Source organism: Heterodontus francisci, chromosome 48 (assembly GCF_036365525.1).
Source record: "Heterodontus francisci isolate sHetFra1 chromosome 48, sHetFra1.hap1, whole genome shotgun sequence".
Classification (NCBI taxonomy): Eukaryota; Metazoa; Chordata; class Chondrichthyes; order Heterodontiformes; family Heterodontidae; genus Heterodontus; species Heterodontus francisci.
The window spans coordinates 15,180,556-15,204,524 of NC_090418.1; the positions used below are offsets into that span (position 1 = coordinate 15,180,556).

General features: G+C 52.4%; 1 protein-coding gene across 3 annotated transcripts; it reads left to right on the plus strand.

Annotated features, from left to right (window-relative positions):
• Positions 1-1,049: 1,049 nt before the first annotated feature.
• On the plus strand, positions 1,050-21,306 carry snapc2 (small nuclear RNA activating complex, polypeptide 2). 3 transcript variants are annotated; one of them, XM_068023905.1, is made up of 6 exons: positions 1,050-1,092; positions 4,171-4,392; positions 4,845-4,964; positions 12,785-12,853; positions 13,749-14,043; positions 20,441-21,306. In XM_068023905.1, exons 2-6 carry the CDS (start codon positions 4,186-4,188, stop codon positions 21,034-21,036), a joined length of 1,287 nt encoding a protein of 428 aa, XP_067880006.1. In that variant the 5' UTR covers positions 1,050-1,092; positions 4,171-4,185; the 3' UTR covers positions 21,037-21,306. The 3 variants fall into 3 exon arrangements, with proteins under 3 accessions (XP_067880006.1, XP_067880005.1, XP_067880007.1); XM_068023904.1 differs by lacking the exon at positions 1,050-1,092 and adding an exon at positions 3,807-3,935; XM_068023906.1 differs by lacking the exon at positions 1,050-1,092 and adding an exon at positions 3,807-3,935 and having other exon boundaries at positions 13,749-13,863.
• The last annotated feature ends 2,663 nt before the right edge of the window (positions 21,307-23,969 follow it).

Here is a 23,969-nt window from a genome sequence, read left to right on the forward strand (position 1 = left end):
GGAATCAGTCTGGTAAACCTTCGCTGCACTCCCTCTATAGCAAGAACATCCTTCCTCAGACAAGGAGACCAAAACTGCACACAATATTCCAGGTGTGGCCTCACCAATCACATCTTTGAAAACAACAGGATGACACAAGGGGTTACAGTCAGGGAAGTCACCTTGAAGTTTAGTCACTGTTGCAATGAGAGAAAAGCGGCAGCCAAGTCATGCACAGCAAGATCCCACAGGCAGCAATGAGATAATCTCCAGATTAGCTGATGTTGGAGGGCGGGGGAGGGAGGTCGGGGGAGAGGGGGCGGGGGAGATGGGTCGGGGGAGATGGGTCGGGGGACAGGGGGAGGGGGGGGCGGGGACAAGGGGGGGGGCGGGGGACATGGGGAGGCGGACGGGGGACAGGGGGAGAGGGGGCAGGAGACAGGGGGCGGGGGACATGGGGAGGGGGAGAGGGGGACAGGGGAGGGCAGAGTGGGGCGGGGGGGCGGAGTGGGACGGGGGGGGACGTGGGGGGAAGGGGGTGGGGGGGGGACAGGGAGGGAGAGAGAGGGAGAGAGAGTGAGTGGTCAAGATCACTACTGACACAATGACATCTATCTGGAATACCCTACATTGCTACAAGTGCAAAGGCAAATATTGACCACTTCTGCAAGCAGAAAAATGCCAGATTTCTCTCTAAATCAATGTCCAACATATTGAAGAGAAAGTCAATAAATTAATCTTCTCATTTAAAACATCTTGACAAAAATGTCCATTTGTTGCTGATTTGATTCATAGTAACATACATTTTCAATGACTTTAACCTTCCAAAATTGTCTCAAGAGCTCTCTAAGCAACTGTAGAACTGTAATCTGCCACCCCTGGCATAAAGGCTTTCCGTTAATGTCTCATCTGAATAATAACACCTCTGACAGTGCGGCGCTCCCTCTGTTCTGCTCCCCGAATCGCTGGCCTATTCTTTGGTTCAGACTTTGTCTTCTGCCAGTAACAAACATGGCGGCCGGTTTGCGTCTGCGCCATTTTTAGTCCTGGCAGCTTCCGGCTCAAGGGCATCCACTTCCGGTTGCGAATTCCGTCCCATTTTCTTCTCGAGACGTGAGTAAAACAGAGAGACAGAAGCAGGAGGGGGGTCAGTGGGGAGGGGGGTCAGTGGGGAGGGGGGTCAGAGGAGGATCAGTGGGGGGGGCGGCCGGAAGAGGAGTAGAGGGAGGGGTCGGAGCAGGAGGAGGGGGTGGTGAGAGGAGGAGGGGGTGGTCAGGAGAGGAGGGGGAGGGGGCTCAGAGCAGGTGGAGGAGGAGGGGGGTCGGAGGAGGAGAAGGGGGGGTCAGAGGAGGAGAAGGGGGGTCAGAAGAGGAGGAGGAGTGGGTCAGGAGGAGGTGGTGGAGGGGGGCGATCAGAGGAGGTGGATGGGGGGGGTCAGAGGAGGTGGATGGGGGGGTCAGAGGAGGTGGTGGAGGGGGGCGATCAGAGGAGGTGGATGAGGGGGGTCATAGGAGGTGGATGAGGGGGGTCAGAGGAGGTGGATGGGGGGGGTCAGAGGAGGTGGACGGGGGGGGGTCAGAGGAGGTGGACGGGGGGGGTCAGAGGAGGTGGACGGGGGGGGGGGGTCAGAGGAGGTGGACGGGGGGGGGGGTCAGAGGAGGTGGACGGGGGGGGGGGTCAGAGGAGGTGGACGGGGGGGGGTCAGAGGAGGTGGACGGGGGGGGGGGGGTCAGAGGAGGTGGACGGGGGGGGGTCAGAGGAGGTGGACGGGGGGGGGGGGGTCAGAGGAGGTGGACGGGGGGGGTCAGAGGAGGTGGACGGGGGGGGTGGTCAGAGGAGGTGGACGGGGGGGGGGGTCAGAGGAGGTGGACGGGGGGGGGGTCAGAGGAGGTGGACGGGGGGGGGGTCAGAGGAGGTGGACGGGGGGGGGGTCAGAGGAGGTGGACGGGGGGGGTGGTCAGAGGAGGTGGACGGGGGGGGGTCAGAGGAGGTGGACGGGGGGGGGTCAGAGGAGGTGGACGGGGGGGGGTCAGAGGAGGTGGACGGGGGGGGGTCAGAGGAGGTGGACGGGGGGGGGGGGTCAGAGGAGGTGGACGGGGGGGGGTCAGAGGAGGTGGACGGGGGGGGGGGGTCAGAGGAGGTGGACGGGGGGGGTCAGAGGAGGTGGACGGGGGGGGGGGTCAGAGGAGGTGGACGGGGGGGGGGTCAGAGGAGGTGGACGGGGGGGGGTCAGAGGAGGTGGACGGGGGGGGGGTCAGAGGAGGTGGACGGGGGCGGGGGTCAGAGGAGGTGGACGGGGGCGGGGGTCAGAGGAGGTGGACGGGGGCGGGGGTCAGAGGAGGTGGACGGGGGGAGTCAGAGGAGGTGGACGGGGGGGGTCAGAGGAGGTGGACGGGGGGGGTCAGAGGAGGTGGACGGGGGGGGTCAGAGGAGGTGGACGGGGGGGGTCAGAGGAGGTGGGGGGGGGTCAGTGGAGGAGGAGGGGGGTCAGAGGAGGAGAAAGGGAGTCAGAGGAGGAGGAGGGGGGGTCAGAGGAGGTGGAGGGGGGGTCAGAGGAGGTGGAGGGGGGGTCAGAGGAGGTGGAGGGAGGGGTCAGAGGAGGTGGAGGGAGGGGTCAGAGGAGGAGAAAGGGAGTCACAGGAGGAGGAGGGGGTGTCAGAGGAGGAGGAGGAGGGGGTGTCGGAGGAGGAGGAGGAGGGCGGGGGTCAAGGGAGGAGGGGGGGTCGGAGGAGGGAGAGGGAGCAGGAGAAAGGGAAGCGAGGGTCGGAGAAAGGGGAGGGGGCTCAGGAGGAGGAGTGGGGTCGGAGAAGGAGGAGGGGGCTCAGGAGGAGGAGTGGGGGTCAGAGGAGGAGGTGAAGGGTCGGAGTAGGAGGAAAAAGGGGTGGGGGGTCGGAGGAGGAGGAAGGAGGGGGTGTCGGATGGGGAGGGGGGTCAGAGGAGGAGGGGGATCGGAGGGGGAAAGGGATCAGAGGAAGAGGAGAAGGAGAAGAAGGGGGGTCAGCGGAGGAGGAGGGGTCAGAGGAGAAGGGCTGGGGGGTCAGAGGAGGAGGAGGGAAAGGGGGTGTCAGAGGAGGGGGAGGGGTGTCAGGAGGAGGAGGGGGGTTGGAAGGGGAGGAGGGTCGGAGGAGGAGGAGAGGGGTCAGAGGGGGAGGGGTTCGGAGGAGAAGGGGCGGGGGCGGTGGGGGTGAGGAGGAGGAGGGGCAGCGGGGTCAGGAGGGGGAGAGGGTGGTCATAGGATGTGGGGGGTCATTGGAGGAGAAGGGGGTGTTGCCGGAGGAGGGGAGTCAGAGGAGGGAGGTCAGAGGAGGCGGACAAGAAGAGGTCTGGGAGGGGAGGAGGAGGGTGTCCGAGGAGGAGGAGGAGGGGGGTCAGAGGATGAGGTGGGGGAAGGGTCTCAGGAGGAGTAGGGAGTCAGAGGAGGAGCGGGGGGGTGTCAGACGGAGGAGGAGGGGGGTTTCAGAGGAAGAGGAGGAGAGGGTGGAGGAGGAGTGGGGTTGGAGGGGGAGGGAGGGTGGGGTCGGATGGGGAGGGAGGGATCGGAGGACGAGGAGGAGGGTCGGGTCGGAGGAGGAGGAGGGAGGTCGGGGAGGGGGTTTGGAGGATGAGGGGGGTTCGGGAGGAGGAGGGAGGTGCGGTCGGACTGAGGCGGAGGATGCGGGGTTGGACTGGGGAGGAGGAGGGGAGAAAGATGGAGCTGGAGTGGAGATAAACGGAAGGAGAGGGGAGACGGGGGAAGCGAGAGGGAGCAAGAAAAGAGGGAGTGGGATACAGACTGGGGCAGCGAGACAAACGGGGGGTGGGGGGGGGGGAAAAGACAGAGAGTGAAGGGGTGAAGGGCAGAAAGGGAGTGAGAGAGAGACGGAGTGTGTGAGAAGCAGAGAGCGAGACACGCAGACAGACAGAAAGGGAGAGACCGGCAGACGAAGAGAGAGGGATGGACACACAGAGAGGCAGAGGTAGACGGACAGGGAGGGGGAGCGAGAAACAAGGAGGCAGCGGGAGGGAGCCGGGGCAAGAGAGAGTGAGAACTCCCTCTCTTGCTCCCCCCGCCATGCCCGCACCCCCTCCCGGCTCCCCTTCCTCTCCTGTCCTCCACTCCTACTGCAGCTCCTCCTCGCCGCCCACCCCTCTTTCTCCTCTTCTCCCAGGCCTCAACTCTCACTGACTCCCTCCCTCTCTCTCTCCCTCCAGGTACGCTGTGTGGTGATGAAGCCTCCTGTCAGGGCCCGAGCTGCCCCTCGCCGTTATGGGGTGGATTTGGCAAAACAGTGGATGGAGATCGACAGTGAGATTGCTGATTGGACGGTTAGAGACAAGCGCCTGCTGCTCCGAGCACTGATGAGGCAGAGTGCATCCAGGGAACCCGACCTCAGCAGCATTGAGAGGGCAGTGCCCGGGAAGAATCGGGAGGAGGTGGGCACGGGGCTGCAGTTAGCGGAGACCCTAGTCCAAGAACCCTCCCCATTGCCTCCTCTCCAAGCCCCCGGTGTCTGGGAAACCTACCAACTTCCGGACCACCCCAACCCCAGGCACCCGCAACCCTTTCTTCCTCCACCCCTCCACCCCCCCACCCCCAACCCCTCCTTCACCACCCTCGTCCTCTCCTGCCCTGCTCTCCCCCTGGCCCACCGCCATTTCGACCTACCACTCCCACCCCTGTCCTTTTGCCCACTCCCTCCCTGCCCACCACTGCCGATTCCTCACTCCCCACTCTACCCTCCCCACTCTACCCTCCCCACTCTACCCTCCCCACTCTACCCTCCCCACTCTACCCTCCCCACTCTACCCTCCCCCCCTCCGGTCGCCTCACTCCACCTATGTGGGTTTTCAGGAGAGTATTGAATCCCTGTTTGCTCTGTCTGCAGATTTCCGCCTACCTCGAGGGGCTCCGGGTGAGGTCGATACGGAGTTTGACGCAGCGGAACTACATCCAGAGACTCCGGGAGAAACAGCACAGACAGCAACAGCTCAGAGCACCCCTACAGGTCAGAGAGACTTGGCCAATCGGGCACTCTATACTGACTGGGAGTTATACTGCAGATTGTCACACTGACAGGGAGTTATACTGCAGCCTGCGTCACACTGACTGGGAGTTATACTGCAGGCTGTGTCACACTGACTGGGAGTTATACTGCAGGCTGTGTCACGCTGACTGGGAGTTATACTGCAGCCTGTGTCACACTGACCGTGAGTTATACTGCAGGCTGTGTCACACTGACTGGGAGTTATACTGCAGGCTGTGTCACACTGACCGGGAGTTATACTGCAGGCTGTGTCACACTGACTGGGAGTTATACTGCAGGCTGTGTCACACTGACTGGGAGTTATACTGCAGCCTGCGTCACACTGACCGTGAGTTACACTGCAGGCTGCGTCACACTGACTGGGAGTTATACTGCAGCCTGTGTCACACTGACCGTGAGTTATACTGCAGGCTGTGTCACACTGACTGGGAGTTATACTGCAGGCTGTGTCACACTGACCGTGAGTTATACTGCAGGCTGTGTCACACTGACCGTGAGTTATACTGCAGGCTGCGTCACACTGACTGGGAGTTATACTGCAGGCTGTGTCACACTGACTGGGAGTTATACTGCAGATTGTCACACTGACCGTGAATTATACTGCAGGCTGCGTCACACTGACCGTGAGTTATACTGCAGGCTGCGTCACACTGACTGGGAGTTATACTGCAGGCTGTGTCACACTGACTGAGAGTTATACTGCAGGCTGTGTCACACTGACTGGGAGTTATACTGCAGGCTGTGTCACACTGACAGGGAGTTATACTGCAGGCTGTGTCACACTGACTGGGAGTTATACTGCAGGCTGTGTCACACTGAGTGGGAGTTATACTGCAGGTTGTGTCACACTGACTGGGAGTTATACTGCAGGCTGTGTCACACTGACAGGGAGTTATACTGCAGGCTGTGTCACACTGACTGGGAGTTATACTGCAGGCTGTGTCACACTGACTGGGAGTTATACTGCAGGCTGTGTCACACTGAGTGGGAGTTATACTGCAGGCTGTGTCACACTGACTGGGAGTTATACTGCAGGCTGTGTCACACTGACTGGGAGTTATACTGCAGGCTGTGTCACACTGACAGGGAGTTATACTGCAGGCTGTGTCACACTGACTGGGAGTTATACTGCAGGCTGTGTCACACTGACTGGGAGTTATACTGCAGGCTGTGTCACACTGACTGGGAGTTATACTGCAGGCTGTGTCACACTGACTGGGAGTTATACTGCAGGCTGTGTCACACTGACAGGGAGTTATACTGCAGGCTGTGTCACACTGACTGGGAGTTATACTGCATGCTGCATCACACTGACCGTGAGTTATACTGCAGGCTGCGTCACACTGACCGGGAGTTATACTGCAGGCTGCGTCACACTGACTGGGAGTTATACTGCAGGCTGTGTCACACTGACTGGGAGTTATACTGCAGGCTGTGTCACACTGACTGGGAGTTATACTGCAGGCTGTGTCACACTGTCGGATTTGTTTTGCAGGCTGTGTCACACTGACAGGGAGTTACACTGCAGGCTGTGTCACACTGACTGGGAGTTATACTGCAGGCTGTGTCACACTGACTGGGAGTTATACTGCAGGCTGTGTCACACTGACAGGGAGTTATGCTGCAGGCTGTGTCACACTGACTGGGAGTTATACTGCAGGCTGTGTCACACTGTCGGATTTGTTTTGCAGGCTGTGTCACACTGACAGGGAGTTATACTGCAGGCTGTGTCACACTGTCGGATTTGTATTGCAGGCTGTGTCACACTGACTGGGAGTTATACTGCAGGCTGTGTCACACTGACCGTGAGTTATACTGCAGGCTGCGTCACACTGACCGTGAGTTATACTGCAGGCTGCGTCACACTGACGGATTTGTATTGCAGGCTGTGTCACACTGACAGGGAGTTATACTGCAGGCTGCGTCACACTGACCTTGAGTTATACTGCAGGCTGCGTCACACTGACGGAGTTACACTGCAGGCTGTGTCACACTGACAGGGAGTTATACTGCAGGCTGTGTCACACTGACGGAGTTACACTGCAGGCTGCGTCACACTGACGGAGTTATACTGCAGGCTGCGTCACACTGACGGAGTTATACTGCAGGCTGTGTCACACTGACAGGGAGTTATACTCCAGGCTATGTCACACTGACAGGGAGTTATACTGCAGGCTGTGTCACACTGACAGGGAGTTATACTGCAGGCTGCGTCACACTGACGGAGTTATACTGCAGGCTGCGTCACACTGACGGAGTTATACTGCAGGCTGTGTCACACTGACAGGGAGTTGTACTGCAGGCTGCGTCACACTGACAGGGAGTTATACTGCAGGCTGCGTCACACTGACTGGGAGTTATACTGCAGCTGTGTCACACTGACAGGGAGTTATACTGCAGGCTGCGTCACACTGACGGAGCTCTGCAAAACTGTGGTCAATGGGAATCGGGGAAAACCCTCTGCTGGCTGGAGTCATACCTAGCGCAAAGAAAGATGGTTGTGGTTATTGGAGGTCAATCATCTGAGCTCCAGGACATCACTGCAGGAGTTCCTCAGGGTAGTGTCCTAGGCCCAACCTTCTTCAGCTACTTCATCAATGACCTTCCTTCAGTCATAAGGTCAGAAGTGGGGATGTTCGCTGATGATTGCACAATGTTTAGCACCATTCATGACTCTTCAGATACTGAAGCAGTCCGTGTGGAAATACAGCAAGACCTGGACAATATCCAGACCTGGGCTGATAGTTGGCAAGTAACATTCGCGCCACACAAGTGCCAGGCAATGACCATCTCCAACAAGAGAGAATCTAACCATCTCCCCTTGACATTCAATGGCATTACCATCGCTGAATCCCCCACTATCAACATCCTAGGTGCTACCATTGACCAGGAACTGAACTACCTACCCCACATGGACTGCAGCGGTTCAGGGCATCTCACCACCACCTTCTCAAGGGCAATTAGGGATGGGCAATAAATGCTGGCCTGGCCAGCGTCGCCCACATCCCATGAATGAATTAAAAAAAAGCCTCAGGTTGTGTCACACTGGCGGGTTTATACTGCAGCCTGTGTCACACTGATAGAGATATACTGCAGGCTGTGTCACATTGACCAGGAGTTCTCCTGCCGGCTGTGTCACATTGTCAGTGAGTTATACTGCAGTCTGTGCCACACTGACAGTTACTTTCTTATTGATTCGTAGGATTTTGGCGTCGTTGGCCACACCAGCATTTATTGCCCATCCGTAATGCCCTTGAGAAGGTGGTGGTGAGCTGCTATCTTGAACTGCTGCAGTCCGTGTGGGGTAGGTACACCCACAGTGCTGTTTGAAAGGGAGTTCCAGGATTTTGACCCAGCGACATTGAATCAACTGCAATATAGTTCCAAGTCAGGATGGTGTGTGGCTTGGAGGGGAACTTGCAGGTGGTGGTGTTTCCACACATCTGCTGCCCTTGTCCTTCTAGGTGGTAGAGGTCGCGGGTTTGGAAGATGCTTTGGAAGGAGTCTTGGTCAGTTGCCGCAGTGCATCTTGTAGATTGCGCACACTGCTGCTACTGGTGAATGGGGTTCCAATCAAGTGGGCTGCTGTGTCCTGGATAGTGTTGAATCTCTTGAGTGTTGTTGGAGCTGCACCAATCCAGGCAAGTGGAGGGTATTCCATTAAACTCCTGACTAGTGCCTTGTAGATCATGGCTAGGCATTGGGGAGTCAGGATGGGAATTACTCACTGCAGAATTCCCAGCCTCTGACCTGTTCTTGTAGCCACAGCATTTACGTAGCTGGTTCAGTTCAGTTTCTGGTCAGTGGTAACCCCAGGATGTTGATGGTGAGGAATTCAGCAATGTTAATGCCATTGAACATCAAGGGGAGATGGTTAGATTCTCTCTTGTTTATGATGATCATTGCCTGGCACCTGTGTGGCACGAATGTCACTTGCCACCTGTATCAGCCCAAGCCTGGGTGTTGTTCGGGTCTTGCTGCATTTCGACATGGACTACTTCATTATCTGAGGAAGGAAATAAATAAAATCAAGAAATGCTGTAAATACTCAGCAGGTCTGGCAGCATCTGTGGAAAGAGAAGCAGAGTTATACTGCAGGCTGTGTCACACTGACAGGGAGTTATACTGCAGGCTGTGTCACACTGTCGGATTTGTATTGCAGGCTGTGTCACACTGACTGAGAGTTATACTGCAGGCTGTGTCACACTGTCGGATTTGTATTGCAGGCTGTGTCACACTGACAGGGAGTTATACTGCAGGCTGTGTCACACTGACTGGGAGTTATACTGCAGGCTGTGTCACACTGACTGGGAGTTATACTGCAGGCTGTGTCACACTGACAGGGAGTTATACTGCAGGCTGTGTCACACTGACTGGGAGTTATACTGCAGGCTGTGTCACACTGACAGGGAGTTATACTGCAGGCTGTGTCACACTGACTGGGAGTTATACTGCAGGCTGTGTCACACTGTCGGATTTGTATTGCAGGCTGTGTCACACTGACAGGGAGTTATACTGCAGGCTGTGTCACACTGACTGGGAGTTATACTGCAGGCTGCGTCACACTGACCGTGAGTTATACTGCAGGCTGTGTCACACTGACGGAGTTATACTGCAGGCTGTGTCACACTGACTGGGAGTTATACTGCAGGCTGTGTCACACTGACTGGGAGTTATACTGCAGGCTGTGTCACACTGACTGGGAGTTATACTGCAGGCTGTGTCACACTGACTGGGAGTTATACTGCAGGCTGTGTCACACTGACTGGGAGTTATACTGCAGGCTGTGTCACACTGTCGGATTTGTATTGCAGGCTGTGTCACACTGACAGGGAGTTATACTGCAGGCTGTGTCACACTGACTGGGAGTTATACTGCAGGCTGTGTCACACTGACAGAGTTTTTATTTCAGATCTCCAGCATATGCAGTATTTGGCTTTTATTTCGGTATCTGAGGCATTGTGAATGCTGCTGAACATTGTGCAATCATCAGCGAACATCCCTGCTTCTGACGTGATTAAAGGAAGGTCATTGATGAAACAGCTGAAGATGGTTGGGCCTCGGACACTACTCTGAGGAACTCCTGCTGTGATGTCTTGGAGTTCAGATGATTGACCTCCAACAACACCACCTCTTCTTTGATGCTAGGTGTGATCAGTGGAGAGTTTTCCCCCGATTCCTGTTGACTCCTGTTTTGCTGCTGGATGCCACACTCGTTCAAATGCTGCCTTGATGTCAAGGGCAGTCACTCTCACCTCACCTCTGGAGTTCAGTTCTTTTGTCCTTGCAACAATTGTTTATCCCTGTCTGGTGCAAAAGTAAAATGGGAAAGGTAGCCAAACCGTGGCTTACAAGGGAAATTGGAGATAGCATTAGATCCAAGGAAGAGGCATGTAAATTTGCCAGGAAAACCAACAGACCTGAGGGTTGGGAGCAGTTTAGAATTCAGCAAAGGAGGACCAAGGGAAAATAGAGCACGAGAGCAAGCTTGCGGGGAACATAAAAACTGACTGTAAAAGTTTCTATAGGTATGTGAAGAGAAAAAGATTGGTGAAGACAATTGTAGGTCCCTTACAGTCAGAAACGGGAATTTATTATGGGGAATAAAGAAATGGCTGATCAACTAAATGCATACTTTGGTTCTGTCTTCACAAAGGAGGACACAAATATCATACCAGAAATGTTGAGGAACACATGGCTTAGTGAGAGAGAGGAACGGAAAGAAATCAGTATTTGTAGAGAAATGGTGTTGGGGAAATTGACGGGATTGAAGGCCGATAAATCCCCAGGGCCTGATGGTCTGCATCCCAGAGTGCTTAAGGAAGTGACCCTAGAAATAGTGGATGCATTGGTGGTCATCTTCCAAGATTCTATAGACTCTGGAACAGTTCCTACAGATTGGAGGGTAGCTAATGTAACCCCACTACTTAAAAAGGGAGGTAGAGAGAAAGCAGGGAATTATAGACCAGTCAGCCTGACGTCAGTTGTGGGGAAAATTATCCATTATCAAAGATTTTATAGCGGAAGCACTTAGAGAACAGTGATAGAATCGGACAGAGTCAGCATGGATTTACAAAAGGGAAATCATGCTTGACAAATCCACTAGAATTCTTCGAGGATGTAACTAGTAGAGCTGATATGGGGGACCCCAGTGGATGTGGTTTATTTGGACTTTCAGAAGGCTTTTGACAAAGTCTCACGTAAGAGGGTAAAATTAAAGTGCATGGGAATGGGGGTAGTGTATTGCAATGGGTAGAAAATTGGTTGGCGGACAGGAAACAAAGAGTAGGGATAAATGGGTCTTTTTCCAAATGGCAGGCAGTGACCAGTGGGGTACTGCAGGGATTGGTGCTAGGACCCCAGCTATTTACAATATAGATTCATGATTTAGATGAGGGAGCTAAATGTAATATCTCCAAATTTGCTGTTGACACAAAACCTGGGTGGGAGGGTGAGTTGTGAGGAGGATGCAGAGAGGCTTCAGGGTGATTTGGACAAGTTGAGTGAGTGCGCAAATGCATGGCAGATGCAGTATAATGTGGATAAATGTTAGGTTATCCACTTTGGTAGCAAAAACAGGAAGGCAGATTATTATCTGAACAGCTATAAACTGAGGGAGGGGAATATGCAGCAAGACCTGGGTGTTCTCGTACACCAGTCGCTGAAGGTAAGCACGCAGGTGCAACAGGCAGTAAAAAAGGCAAATGGTCTGTTGGCCTTCAAAGTGAGAGGATTTGAGTACAGAAGCAGGGATGTCTTACTGCAATTATACAGGGCCTTAGTGAGGCCACAGCTGGAATATTGTGTGTCGTTTTGGTCTCCTTATCTGAGGAAGGATGTTCTTGCTATAGAGGGGAGTGCAGTGAAAGTTTACCAGACTGATTCCTGGGATGGCAGGACTGACGTATGAGGAGAGATTGAGTCGGTTCGGATTATATTCGCTGGAGTTCAGAAGACTTGGGGGGTCGGGGGGGAATCTAATAGAAGTTAATAAAATTCTAACAGGACTTGACAGGGTCGATGCAGGAAGGATGTTCCCAATGGTGGGGGAGTCCAGAACCAGGGGTCATAGTCTAAGGATACGGGGTAAACCTTTCAGGACTGAGATGATGAGAAATTTCTTCACCCAGAGAGTGGTGAACCTGTGGAATTCACTAACACAGAAAGCAGTTGAGGCCAAAACATTGTATGTTTTCAAGAAGCAGTTAGATATAGCTTTTGGGTCTAAAGGGATCAAAGGATATGGGGGGAAAGCGGGAACAGGTTACTGAGTTGGATGATCAGCCATGATCATAATGAATGGCGGAGCAGACTCGAAGGGCCGAATGGCCTACTTCTGTTCCTATTTTCTATGTTTCTATGCAATAACTGTGCTAAGATCTGGCACACCCCTCAGGAGGAATCAGGTCGATATGGAGAAACTTATTTCTTCTGGTGGGCGGGGGGAGTGTCCGGAACAAGCAGGGAGAATCTTAAAATTCGAGCCAGGCCGTTCAGGGGTGATGTCAGGAAGCACTTCTTCAAACAAAGGGGAGTGGGAATCTGGACCCCTCTTCCCTCCCAAAAAGCTGTCGAGGCTGGGGGTTGTCAATTGAAAATTACAAAACTGTGATTGTTAAGATTTCTGTTCGGAAAGTTTATTGAGTGTTGCAGAACCATTTTGGGTCGATGATTTAAGATAAAGATCAGCCATGATGTAAGAGAATGGTGGAACAGGCTCGTGGGGCTGAATGGCCTCCTCCTGTCCCTGTGGGCTGATGGTGCTTTTATGTCTGTTGCAGATCTGGACGGAACTTGCTGAAGAAGCGACGGGGAAATTGGGCGAGGCGATTGCAACTGCATTCTCTCAGGTAAAGGACAGTGTGAGGATTCTGATCGCTGCTGGCTGTGAGCTGGGACTCTACCATAAACTGGGCAGGAGTGGGCAGAGGGAACGCAGGGATGGGGTCCTGAGGACAGCGTGAGGGGTGAGGCGAGGCCCGTGGGGGAGAGGGAATCAGGCGTGAGGGGAGTGAGGAAGAGGGGTATTGCAGGGAGTGAGGGAGAGCGGCATTGTGGGATGGATGGTGGAGTGTGGTGTGGGGGAGCGCGAGCAGTGAGGCTGGGGGCAATCACAAGGAGTGGGGGGGTGGTGGAATCACGGGACAGTGAAGCTGGGGAGGGAATTTACAGAGGGAGTGAGAGTCGTGTTGTTTCACCTTAAGCCAACCCGCTGTGACTCTCCTGTCCCACTTTGAGGGATCCCTCTGCCCTCCCCCATTCTAACTGTCCCCCTCTTTCTCCCCCCACCTCCCAACCCACCGACTGTCGCTCTCTCTCCTCCCCCACCCCCCTGTCAGCTGTATCACCTACCACACTCCAGCTACCTCTCTTCACTACCATCCCCCCCCCCACCGAGTGCTCCCCACACCCTCCACATCCCTGCTGCTCTTCTCCCGACCCCCCACACCCCCCCGCAAACCACCCCCACTTCCCCCCCTTGGCTGCTCTGTTCTCCACCCCGATTCCCCCTTTTCCCGGTTACTTCCCCCAGCCCCACACCCGACGACTTCAGGCCACCCCTTCTCCCGCTGTGGCCTGTCACCACAACTGCCCCCTCCCAAGCAACCACATGTGCTCCTCTTCCCCGCCCCCTGCTCCACACCCCTCTCTCCCTGCCTCTCTTCCCCACCGGCCCGCTCCCGTCCTTCCTCCCCTACTCCAGCCGCTGGCTCTTACTCATTCACCTTTGCCCCTTGCTCTCAGACACTGATGATCGCAGCCACTGAGCCCACATCTCGGGAGCACTCCGTACCGAGGATAGCAGTGACTGACCAGACCCTGAACCCTGCGGGAGGCAGCGACGCTGGAGTGTTGCCTGGTGAGTCTATCCCTGAGACAGGATCCAGCAGCCAGACGGCTGGAGACCCGGTGACTCAGCTCGGCCCCACGTCAGTGCAAGATCCTCAGGCCCAGGATACACCCGTGGACTTTGGAAAAATCTACAAATTTCTATCAGCCACTGTGAGGGGAGTGACCCTTCCACAACTCTCTCCCTTTGGTGAGTAACCGAATCACTGGCTCACTGTCTGCACCCCTCGACAGACAGAATCTCACAGATGGGCAGCTCAGTGTCGGCCTGATGGTAATAAACTTGGCAAATGGTCCTATTATTAACACATGAATGTCAATATGAAGTGTGAGGTGGTGTATTTTGGTCAGAAGAATAAGGAGGCCGTCTACTCCTTGGAAAGCAAGTGTCCGCATGGGGTTGCAGGTGGAATAGAGGGACCTGTGGGGCTGGGGTAGGGGGGGGGGAGCGCGTTGATAGATAATTCACTGCACGTAGCGATACCGATTCATCAGGTCAGTCGTAAAGCAAACAAGCAAATGGGTTCCTTTCGACAGGGATAGTATTGAAATGCAAAGAAGTTTTATGAAACTTGTATTGAAGCTTGTTGAGAACGTACTCGCAGAACAGTAACTAGAGCTGGGCACCTTATTATTAAAAATATCAGAGGCACTGGAGAGGGTGCAAGAGCGACTCGTTTGGATACTGCCAGAACTGAGAGGTGACACCTATCGGGAAAGATCGAAAAGGCTGGCGTTCTTTTTGCTGGAAAAGTGAAGACTTAAGGGGGTGACCCGATAGAGATGTTTCCAAGAATGGAAAAGTTCGACAGCATGCAAGTTGTAAGGATGTTTTCCCCATGTCAGGGAGATTAGAACTAGGGGCAATAAATATAAACGGAGAAATCCAACCAGGAGTTGACAAAACTTCCTTACCCAGAAAGTGATGAGAATGTGGAACTTGCCCGCAGGGGGAGTGGCTGAGGCCGAGTGTGTAGATACTTTCAAGGGGAAGTTTGATAAACACGGGAGGGAGAAAGGACTTGAGATTCCAATGGCGGGGGTAGATGAACAGGGGTGGGAAGAGTCTCATGGAGTATGAAACACTAGTTGGGTGAATTTCCTGCTTCTGTTTGCAAATTGTATATAAGGGAGGGTTTGATAGGGCAGTGTAGAGGGGGCTTTCCTTCTAACAAAACTGAGGCCAATGGAATTGAAGGGGCAGTTGCAGTGTGGATACAAAATTGGTTAAGGGACAGAAAGCAGAGAGCAGTGATGAACAGTTGTTTGTCAGACTGGAGTGGTGTTCCCCAGAGAGTCACTATTAGGACCACTGCTGCTTCTGATGTACATTAATCCCCTGGGTTTGGCTATACAGGTCCTTATTTCAAAGCTTGCAGATGACCCAAAACTCAAATGTGGAAAACAATGTGGAGGACAGTGACAGATCTCAGGAGGGCAAGGGCAGATGGTGAAATGGGCAGACACATAGCAGATGAAATGCCATGCGGAGAGGCGTGAAGTGATAGTTTTGGAAGGAAAAATGATGAGAAGATTAAAGGAATTTTTTTTTATTCTTGGGATGTGGGCATCACTGGCAAGGCCAGCATTTGTTGCCCATCCCTAATTGCCCTTGGCCTGAGTGGCTTGCTAGACTATTTCAGAGGGCAGTTAACCACATTGCTGTGGAATCACATGTAGGCCAGACCTGGTAAGGATGGCAGATTTCCTTCCTTAAAGGACATTAGTGAATCAGGTGGGTTTTTGTTTTACAACAATCGACAGTGGTTTCATGGTCACCATTAGACAGCTTTTAAAATCCAGATTTATTAATTGAATTCAAATTTGACCAGCTGCCATGGTGGGATTTGAACCCACGTCTAGTGAAATTACCACTACGCCACTGCCTCCCCTTGCACAGTGAGCTGTTGTGATCTGCAAAGTAGTGCCTGTGGTGAATGCTGATCCAATACCAACTTTCAGAAAGAAATTGGACCTCTGTTTAAAGAAAAGGAAAGGTTTGTAGGACTGTGAGGACAGAACAGGAGCCTGGGACAACTGGTAGCACTTCCAGAGAGCTAACACCGACGCAGTGGGCCGAATAGCCGCCTCTGCTATAACCCACGCTGTAACTGCCTGGCCACGAGGGCAGGGAGTATCTTGGGTCTTTTGAACAACAGCCAGTTTTAGGATGAGGAGGTTATTGTTGCCAACCGAGAAGTGGAGACCCTGGCGGAGTCGGAACTGAAATACTCGCCACACTGTCCCTCAACCAGCAGGTGGCAGGCGTGAGCCACTCAGAAGTTGTCATTGCCCAGAGAGGGGAGGGAGAGAGAGAGACAGGAGCTTCTGTGCGGATCAGTATAATGTACATCTCTCCCTCGCTCCATCCCTGGCTCACTCCTTCCCTCCCTGGCTCTCCCTCCCTACCTCCCTCCGGGGTATCAGAGTCAATTAATCCTTTAACCTCTTCACTCACAAGTTTTGAAATGATTTGAAGTGATAGCCCTGATTGCTGACAGTGCTTATATTTTATTGAGTAGCAAAAAAAGACTTGACACACGTTAATGTCTGAGCTGTCACATTAAAGCACAACAGGATTACCATCACACCCTGTAACTTCACTGTGGTTGTGTCACGTCAGTCAATGTGACATGTGGTACCTCTACAATCGCTGCAGTCAGACAATCTCCTCTTGTACTTTGAAACAGAAAAAGGAATATAGACCGATTTAACCCAATCGTTACCTTGCTATTACTTGAAAGGCCCAATTACAAAAGATGTCATTTACCCTCTGCCCAAGTCTCTCGCCCCTCTGGCTTCCCACACTCTGAGTCCTCAGGAACATTTCGATGCTAGTGCCGAGCCAAGCACCCAATTATTTTAAAAGCAAAATACTGCGGATGCTGGAAATCTGAAACAAAAACAAGAACTGCTGGAATCACTCAGCAGGTCTGGCAGCATCTGTGGAAAGAGAAGCAGAGTTAACGTTTCGGGTCAGTGACCCTTCTTCGGAACTGACAAATATTAGAAAAGTCACATTATAAACAAGTGAGGTGGGGGTGGGGCAATAGATAACAAAGGAGAAGGTGCAGATTGGACCAGGCCACATAGCTGACCAAAAGGTCACGGAGCAAAGGCAAACAATATGTTAATGGTGTGTTGAAAGACAAAGCATTAGTACAGATTAGGTGTGAATACACTGAATATTGAACAGCAGCAAGTGCAAACCTGAAGAAAAACAACCTGAAAAAAACAGTGGGTAAGCAAACTGAACAAACTAAGATGAAATGAAATAAATGCAAAAAAAGATTGTAAAAAATGTAAAAAGGAATGTAAAAAAAGGAAGAAAAAATAACTAAAAATGAAAGTAAAATGGGGGGGCTGTCATGCTCTGAAATTATTGAACTCAATGTTCAGTCCGGCAGGCTGTAGTGTGCCTAATCGGTAGATGAGATGCTGTTCCTCGAGCTTGCGTTGATGTTCACTGGAACACTGCAGCAATCCCAGGACAGAGATGTGAGCATGAGAGCAGGGAGGAGTGTTGAAATGGCAAGCAACCGGAAGCTCAGGGTCCTGCTTGCGGACTGAGCGGAGATGTTCCGCAAAGCGGTCACCCAGTCTGCGCTTGGTCTCCCCAATGTAGAGGAGACCACACTGTGAGCAGCGAATACAGTATACTACATTGAAAGAAGTACAAGTAAATCGCTGCTTCACCTGAAAGGAGTGTTTGGGGCCTTGGATAGTGAGGAGAGAGGAGGTAAATGGGCAGATATTACACCTCCTGCGATTGCAGGGGAAGGTGCCCTGGGATGGGGACGAGGTGGTGGGGGTAATGGAGGAGTGGACCAGGGTGTCGCGGAGGGAACGATCCCTTCGGAATGCTGACAGGGGAAGGGAGGGGAAGATGCGACTGGTAGTGTCATCACGCTGGAGGTGGCGAAAATGGCCCTTCTCTCACCTTTACATGGTCCATCTCTGACACTTCCCTTCCCTTCCTCGACTTCTCTGTCTCCATGTCTGGGGATAGGTTGTCTACCAATATCCATTATAAGCCCACTGACTCCCACAGCTACCTCGACTACACTTCTTCACACCCTACCTCCTGTAAGGACTCCATTCCATTCTCCCAGTTTCTCCGTCTCCGACGCATCTGCTCTGATGATGCTACCTTCCATGACGGTGCTTCTGATATGACCTCCTTTTTCCTCAACCGAGGATTTCCCCCCACTGTGGTTGACAGGGCCCTCAACCGTGTCCGACCCATTTCCCGCACCTCTACCCTCACCCCTTCCCCTCCCTCCCAGAACCGTGACAGGGTTCCCCTTGTCCTCACTTTTCATCCCACCAGCCTCCATATCCAAAGGATCATCCTCCGTCATTTTCGCCACCTCCAGCGTGATGCCACTACCAGTCGCATCTTCCCCTCCCTTCCCCTGTCAGCATTCCGAAGGGATCGTTCCCTCCGCGACACCCTGGTCCACTCCTCCATTACCCCCACCACCTCGTCCCCGTCCCAAGGCACCTTCCCCTGCAATCGCAGGAGGTGTAATATCTGCCCATTTACCTCCTCTCTCCTCACTATCCAAGGCCCCAAACACTCCTTTCAGGTGAAGCAGCGATTTACTTGTACTTCTTTCAATGTAGTATACTGTATTCGCTGCTCACAGTGTGGTCTCCTCTACATTGGGGAGACCAAGCGCAGACTGGGTGACCGCTTTGCGGAACATCTCCGCTCAGTCCGCAAGCAGGACCCTGAGCTTCCGGTTGCTTGCCATTTCAACACTCCCCCCTGCTCTCATGCTCACATCTCTGTCCTGGGATTGCTGCAGTGTTCCAGTGAACATCAACGCAAGCTCGAGGAACAGCATCTCATCTACCGATTAGGCACACTACAGCCTGCCGGACTGAACATTGAGTTCAATAATTTCAGAGCATGACAGCCCCCCCCATTTTACTTTCATTTTTAGTTATTTTTTCTTCCTTTTTTTACATTCCTTTTTAAAATTTTTGCAATCTTTTTTTGCATTTATTTCATTTCATCTTAGTTTGTTCAGTTTGCTTACCCACTGTTTTTTTCAGGTTGTTTTTCTTCAGGTTTGCACTTGCTGCTGTTCAATATTCAGTGTATTCACACCTAATCTGTACTAATGCTTTGTCTTTCAACACACCATTAACATATTGTTTGCCTTTGCTCCGTGACCTTTTGGTCAGCTATGTGGCCTGGTCCAATCTGCACCTTCTCCTTTGTTATCTATTGCCCCACCCCCACCTCACTTGTTTATAATCTGTGACTTTTCTAATATTTTTCAGTTCCGAAGAAGGGTCACTGACCCGAAACGTTAACTCTGCTTCTCTTTCCACAGATGCTGCCAGACCTGCTGAGTGATTCCAGCATTTCTTGTTTTTGACCCAATTATTTTATCTGGGCTGCACACACATCTGGGCCTCTGAGATTCTGCGAAGGTATTTGTCTTTTAGTTCTCATGCAGCCGGCTACTGGTTTGCACACGCTGCCTTATTTCTGCTGAAGTTTACCTTATTACCATTCGGTCCCTTTCAAACCCTTCGGGGTCAATGAAGGCCCAAACCACAATTCTCCATCGCGCTTCTTTATTAAACAAAATTATCAGTTTATTATAAAACAAGTCTTAACCAGTAATGAAGCAAAGCATAAACACACAGATTGATGTGTAACAGTTCCCTTTTAACCTTCGCCCCTCACACACTCACATACATCAGTTAACCAGAAAAAGAAAAGGGATTTTTGTTTAACGCTCTGTGACAAAATAAAAGACAAAAAAACCCACTTGGGCTGAATACTTGCTCATTCTTAAAGTAACAGCAGATTAAATATGTTGTGTTCCAAGTCTGGCGTCTGAGTATACGTAGCCAGGTCACTGGGATCTTTTAGAATGGTTCCTTTCAGGTGGCGTTGAGAATTGATTTAGCAGGCTTTTCTTTAAAGACAGGAGACAAGATGAATTGACACAGTGGACTTCTCAGGGTCTTTTAGAGAGGTGCTGGAAAGCTGAGCTAGGTTGCGGTCTTCTCTCTTTCCTTGGCAATTCTCTTCTCTCCTTGGAAGCTCTCTCTTTTTTTTTTCTCCTGCAGGCTGAGCTGCGCAGGGGTTCTGCCCTTCAGGCTGATTTAAAAAAAAACTCCAACCCCTTTAAACAGTTCATTTTGCAACTCGCAACAATCCAAAAGTACAACTGGAAACAGAAAGTCCACCTGCTGACCTGTCACTTCTTTGCACACGTCTTCCTTAGTTACCAGGGTTTCTGTTCTATTTTTACCTTGAGTCATGTGACAACCAGTAAATGATGTTGTTAAACAAGTCCTTTCGGTGTCCTTTTAATGACCCTGTTTGGGGGGGGGGGGGGGGGCGGGAGGAGGAAAGTTGGTCTATATTTCTTCAGTTTGACTATGAAATTCCTCAAAAAATATATTTAACAAAAACACAAGTGCTTCATAACAATATATAACAGTGAAGTTAAATAAGTGTACAGTTTCTCTCCTCCCTCCCCTTCCGTCTGTCCCCCTGTGGACCAGAGGTTGCTTCATGTCAGGCCCATACTTACCCTGACTCTTTCTCTTCCTCCCAGAATCTGCTGTTGTCCTTGACCTGCTGATGACTCTACCGGACCAGTTGCAGGGTCTAAGCTGCCCGGAACTGTGGAGCCACATGAACCGCACCTACAGGCAGCTGAACCACAGGAGCTCCGGATGGCACGGCCAAAGTCTCCCAGAGAACCGCCTTCCCGCCGGTTCGCTCCCAGATCCGGGGCCTGGTCCCCACTCCCCGCAGAGCCCCAGTGTTTCTGAGACCGATCGACCCCCGACCCCAGGCCCCAGCAACCAACTTGGACAGGCAACTCAAGACCCCACTGCTGCCCATACCGACCAATCAGAGAGTCCCCACGCACCTCAGTCCATCCAATCCGAACCGGAGGCCAAGGATACTGCTGAGCCAGGCCTATTGGAATCTGATACGCCTGCAGCGTGCCCTTTGAACCCCTTCCTGATTCCCATCAGGCTATTGGCCCGAAGAGAGGCACCAACGACCTCTCAGGGGTCCAGCGCTGACCTCGTACATGCTCCTGGGAACCCAGCGCTGTCCTCTGCCCAGCACAGGAATGACCTCGTATCTGCTCCTGGGAACCCAGTGCTGACCTCTGACCAGCCTAGTGCTGACCTCTGACCACCTTCCGAGAGCCATGCACTGACCTCTGCCCAGCCCAGCGGTAGCCTTTGCCTTCCTCCCAAGGGCCTTCTGCTGACCTCTGACCCCCTCTCGAGGGTCATGCACCGACATCTGCCCAGCCCAGCGTTGGCCTTTGTCTTTCTCCCAAGGGCATTAGTGACTTATTCCCTGTGTTGACCCTGTACAAATGCTGGGGATGCCTGTGTGATTTCTGCCCTGATCTGGTAAATGTTTGAGTTCAATAAAGTTTGTCTGTTTCTGATGGTGCTCCTTTGTCCTGTTACATTGTGTCCCACTGTTCATTAAACACATGGTTTAATTGCAGAAACAAGGGGCTCAGCGATTAAAAGGTGGTCATGTGAGCTTCTGCCCAGGGGCCCCTGTCCCCACCACCAGGGTTAGAGAGAGAGAGGGGAGATCGGCTGGTGTTGGAGAGATAGAGGGAGAGCACCCGGGGAGCAAGGGAGGCGGGGGTGGGGAGAGCACCCGGGGAGCATGAGGGGGCCGGTAGGGGGTGGAGGAAGAGTGTGTGGCCAGTGAGCAGCAGAGGGGAAATTCTCTGGGGTTAGAGAGAGAGGGGAGGTGTCAGTTCTGAGTTAGAAGGTTGTAGGGTCACATTCCACTCCAGGATTATGCAGTGTAATCTCGGCTGAAACGTCAGTGTAATGCTGAGGGACATCTGCCCTGTTCGGAGGGGCAGTACTGAGGGAGTACCATACTGCTGGAGGGAGCATACTGAAGGATCGCTGCATTGTCTGAGGGTCAGTACTGAGGGAGCGCCACACTGAGCGAGCGCTGCACTGTCAGTGGGTCAGTACTGAGGGAGTGCCGCACTGTCGGTGGGTCAGTATTGAGGGAACGCCACCCTGTTGGATGGTCAGTACTGAGGGGGCACTGCACTGCCGGACAGTCAGTACTGAGGGAGTGCTGCACCAACGGAGGGTCAGTACTGAGGGAACGCCACATTGTTGAAGGGTTTGCAGTGGGGTAGCGCTGCACTGTCGGGTCGGTAATGAGGGAGTGCTTCACTGTCAGAAGGTCAGTACTGAGGGAGTGCAGCACTGTCAGAGATGCAATACTGAGGAAGTGCTGCACTGTGGGAGGGTCAGTACGGAGGGGGCGCTGCACTGTCGGATGTGCCATCTTTTCGATGAGACATTAAACTGAGGCCCCATCTGCCCTCTCGGGTAAGTGATCCTATCACAGTCTTTTGAAGAACAGCAGGAGAGTTCTCCCTGGTGTCCTGGACAAAATTTATCCCTGAATCGACACCACAAAAACGATTCTCTGGTGATTATCACTTGTTATCTGTGGGATTTTGCTGTGCCCAAATTGGTTGTTGTGTTTCCTAAGTTGCTGCAGTGACTACACTTCAAAAAGTACTTGATTGGCTGTGAAGTGCTTTGAGATGTCCAATGGTTGTGAAAGGCGCTATGTAAATCCAAGTCTTTAAAGAGAGAGAAGGGAGAGATCACCTAGGAAAGGACAGTGTGAGGGAGAATTTCCTGGTGTTAGAGTGCGGGAAGATTGCCCAGGGTTCATAAAGTCATGAGGTCATTATGGTACAGAGGAGGACATTCGACCCATCAAGTCCGTGCTGGCTCTATGTAGAGTAATCCAATCAGTCCCATTCCCCCACCCTATCCCCGTAGTCCCATATGTTTATTTCCCTCGAGTGCCCATCCAATTTCCTTTTGAAATCATTGATCGTCTCTGCTTCCACTGCCCTCGTAGGCAGCAAGTTCCAAGTCATTACCCCTCACTGCATAAAAGAGTTCTTCCTCACATCTCCCCTGCAAGTCTTTACCTAACCTTATATCTGTTCCTCCTAGTCCTTGTACCATCAGCTAATGGGAATAGATTTGCTTTGTCTACCTTATATCAGATGATATCCTATGTAACTATGGCAAAGGTAACCTTTCCCTCCTCTTCCTTCTCGACCTGTCTGCAGCCTTTGACCACGCCATCCTCTAGCAGCTCTCCACCATCGTCCAGTGGGGTGGGACTGAACTCGCTTGGTTCCATTCATATCTTTCTAATCGGAGCCAGAGAATCACTTGCAATGGCTTCTCTTCCTGCTCCTGCACCGTTACCTCAGGTGTCCCCTAGTGATCCATCCTCGGCCCCCCCACTCTTCGTTCTCATCTACATGATGTCCCTCGGTGACGTCATCTGAAAGCGCAGCATTTGTTTCGCACTGACGACACCCAGCTCTCCCTCATCACGACCTCTCTTGACTCCTCCACTGTTGCTAAACTATCAGACTGCTTATCCAACATCCAGTTCTGGATGAGCAGAAATTTCCTCCATCACCCACTGTGCTCGCCAACCTTCATCGGCTCCCAGTCAATCAACATCTTGATTTTAAAATTCACATCCTTGTTTTCAAATCCCATGATGGCCTCGTCCCTCCCTATCTCTGTAATGTCCTGCAGCCCCACAACCCTGCAAAATATCTCTGCTCGTCTAGTTCTGGCCTCTTGAGCATCCTTTATTTTAATCTTTCCACTGTTGATGGCTGTGCCTTCAGTTGCCTGAGCCCTAAACTCCGTAATTCCTTCCTAAAGGTCAAGGGAACCCTGGATGTCAAGGGATATAGAGGATTGGATGAGGAAAAAAAAGGAGGCGTATGGTAGATTCAGAGTGCTGAAAACAGCGGAGGCCCTAGAGGAGTATAGAAAGTGTAGGGGAGTACTTAAAAAAGTAATTAGGAGAGTGAAGAGGGGCATGAAAAATCACTGGCAGACAAGATAATTGAAAATCCTAAGGTGCTTTCTAAGTATGTTAGGGGCAAGAGGATAACCAAGGAAAAAGTGAGGACCTTAGGGATCAAAGAGGCAATCTGTGTGTGGAGTTGGAGGATATAGGTGAGGTTTTGAACGATCATCCTGTTCACTACGGAGAGGGACGATGTAGGTGTAGTGATCAGG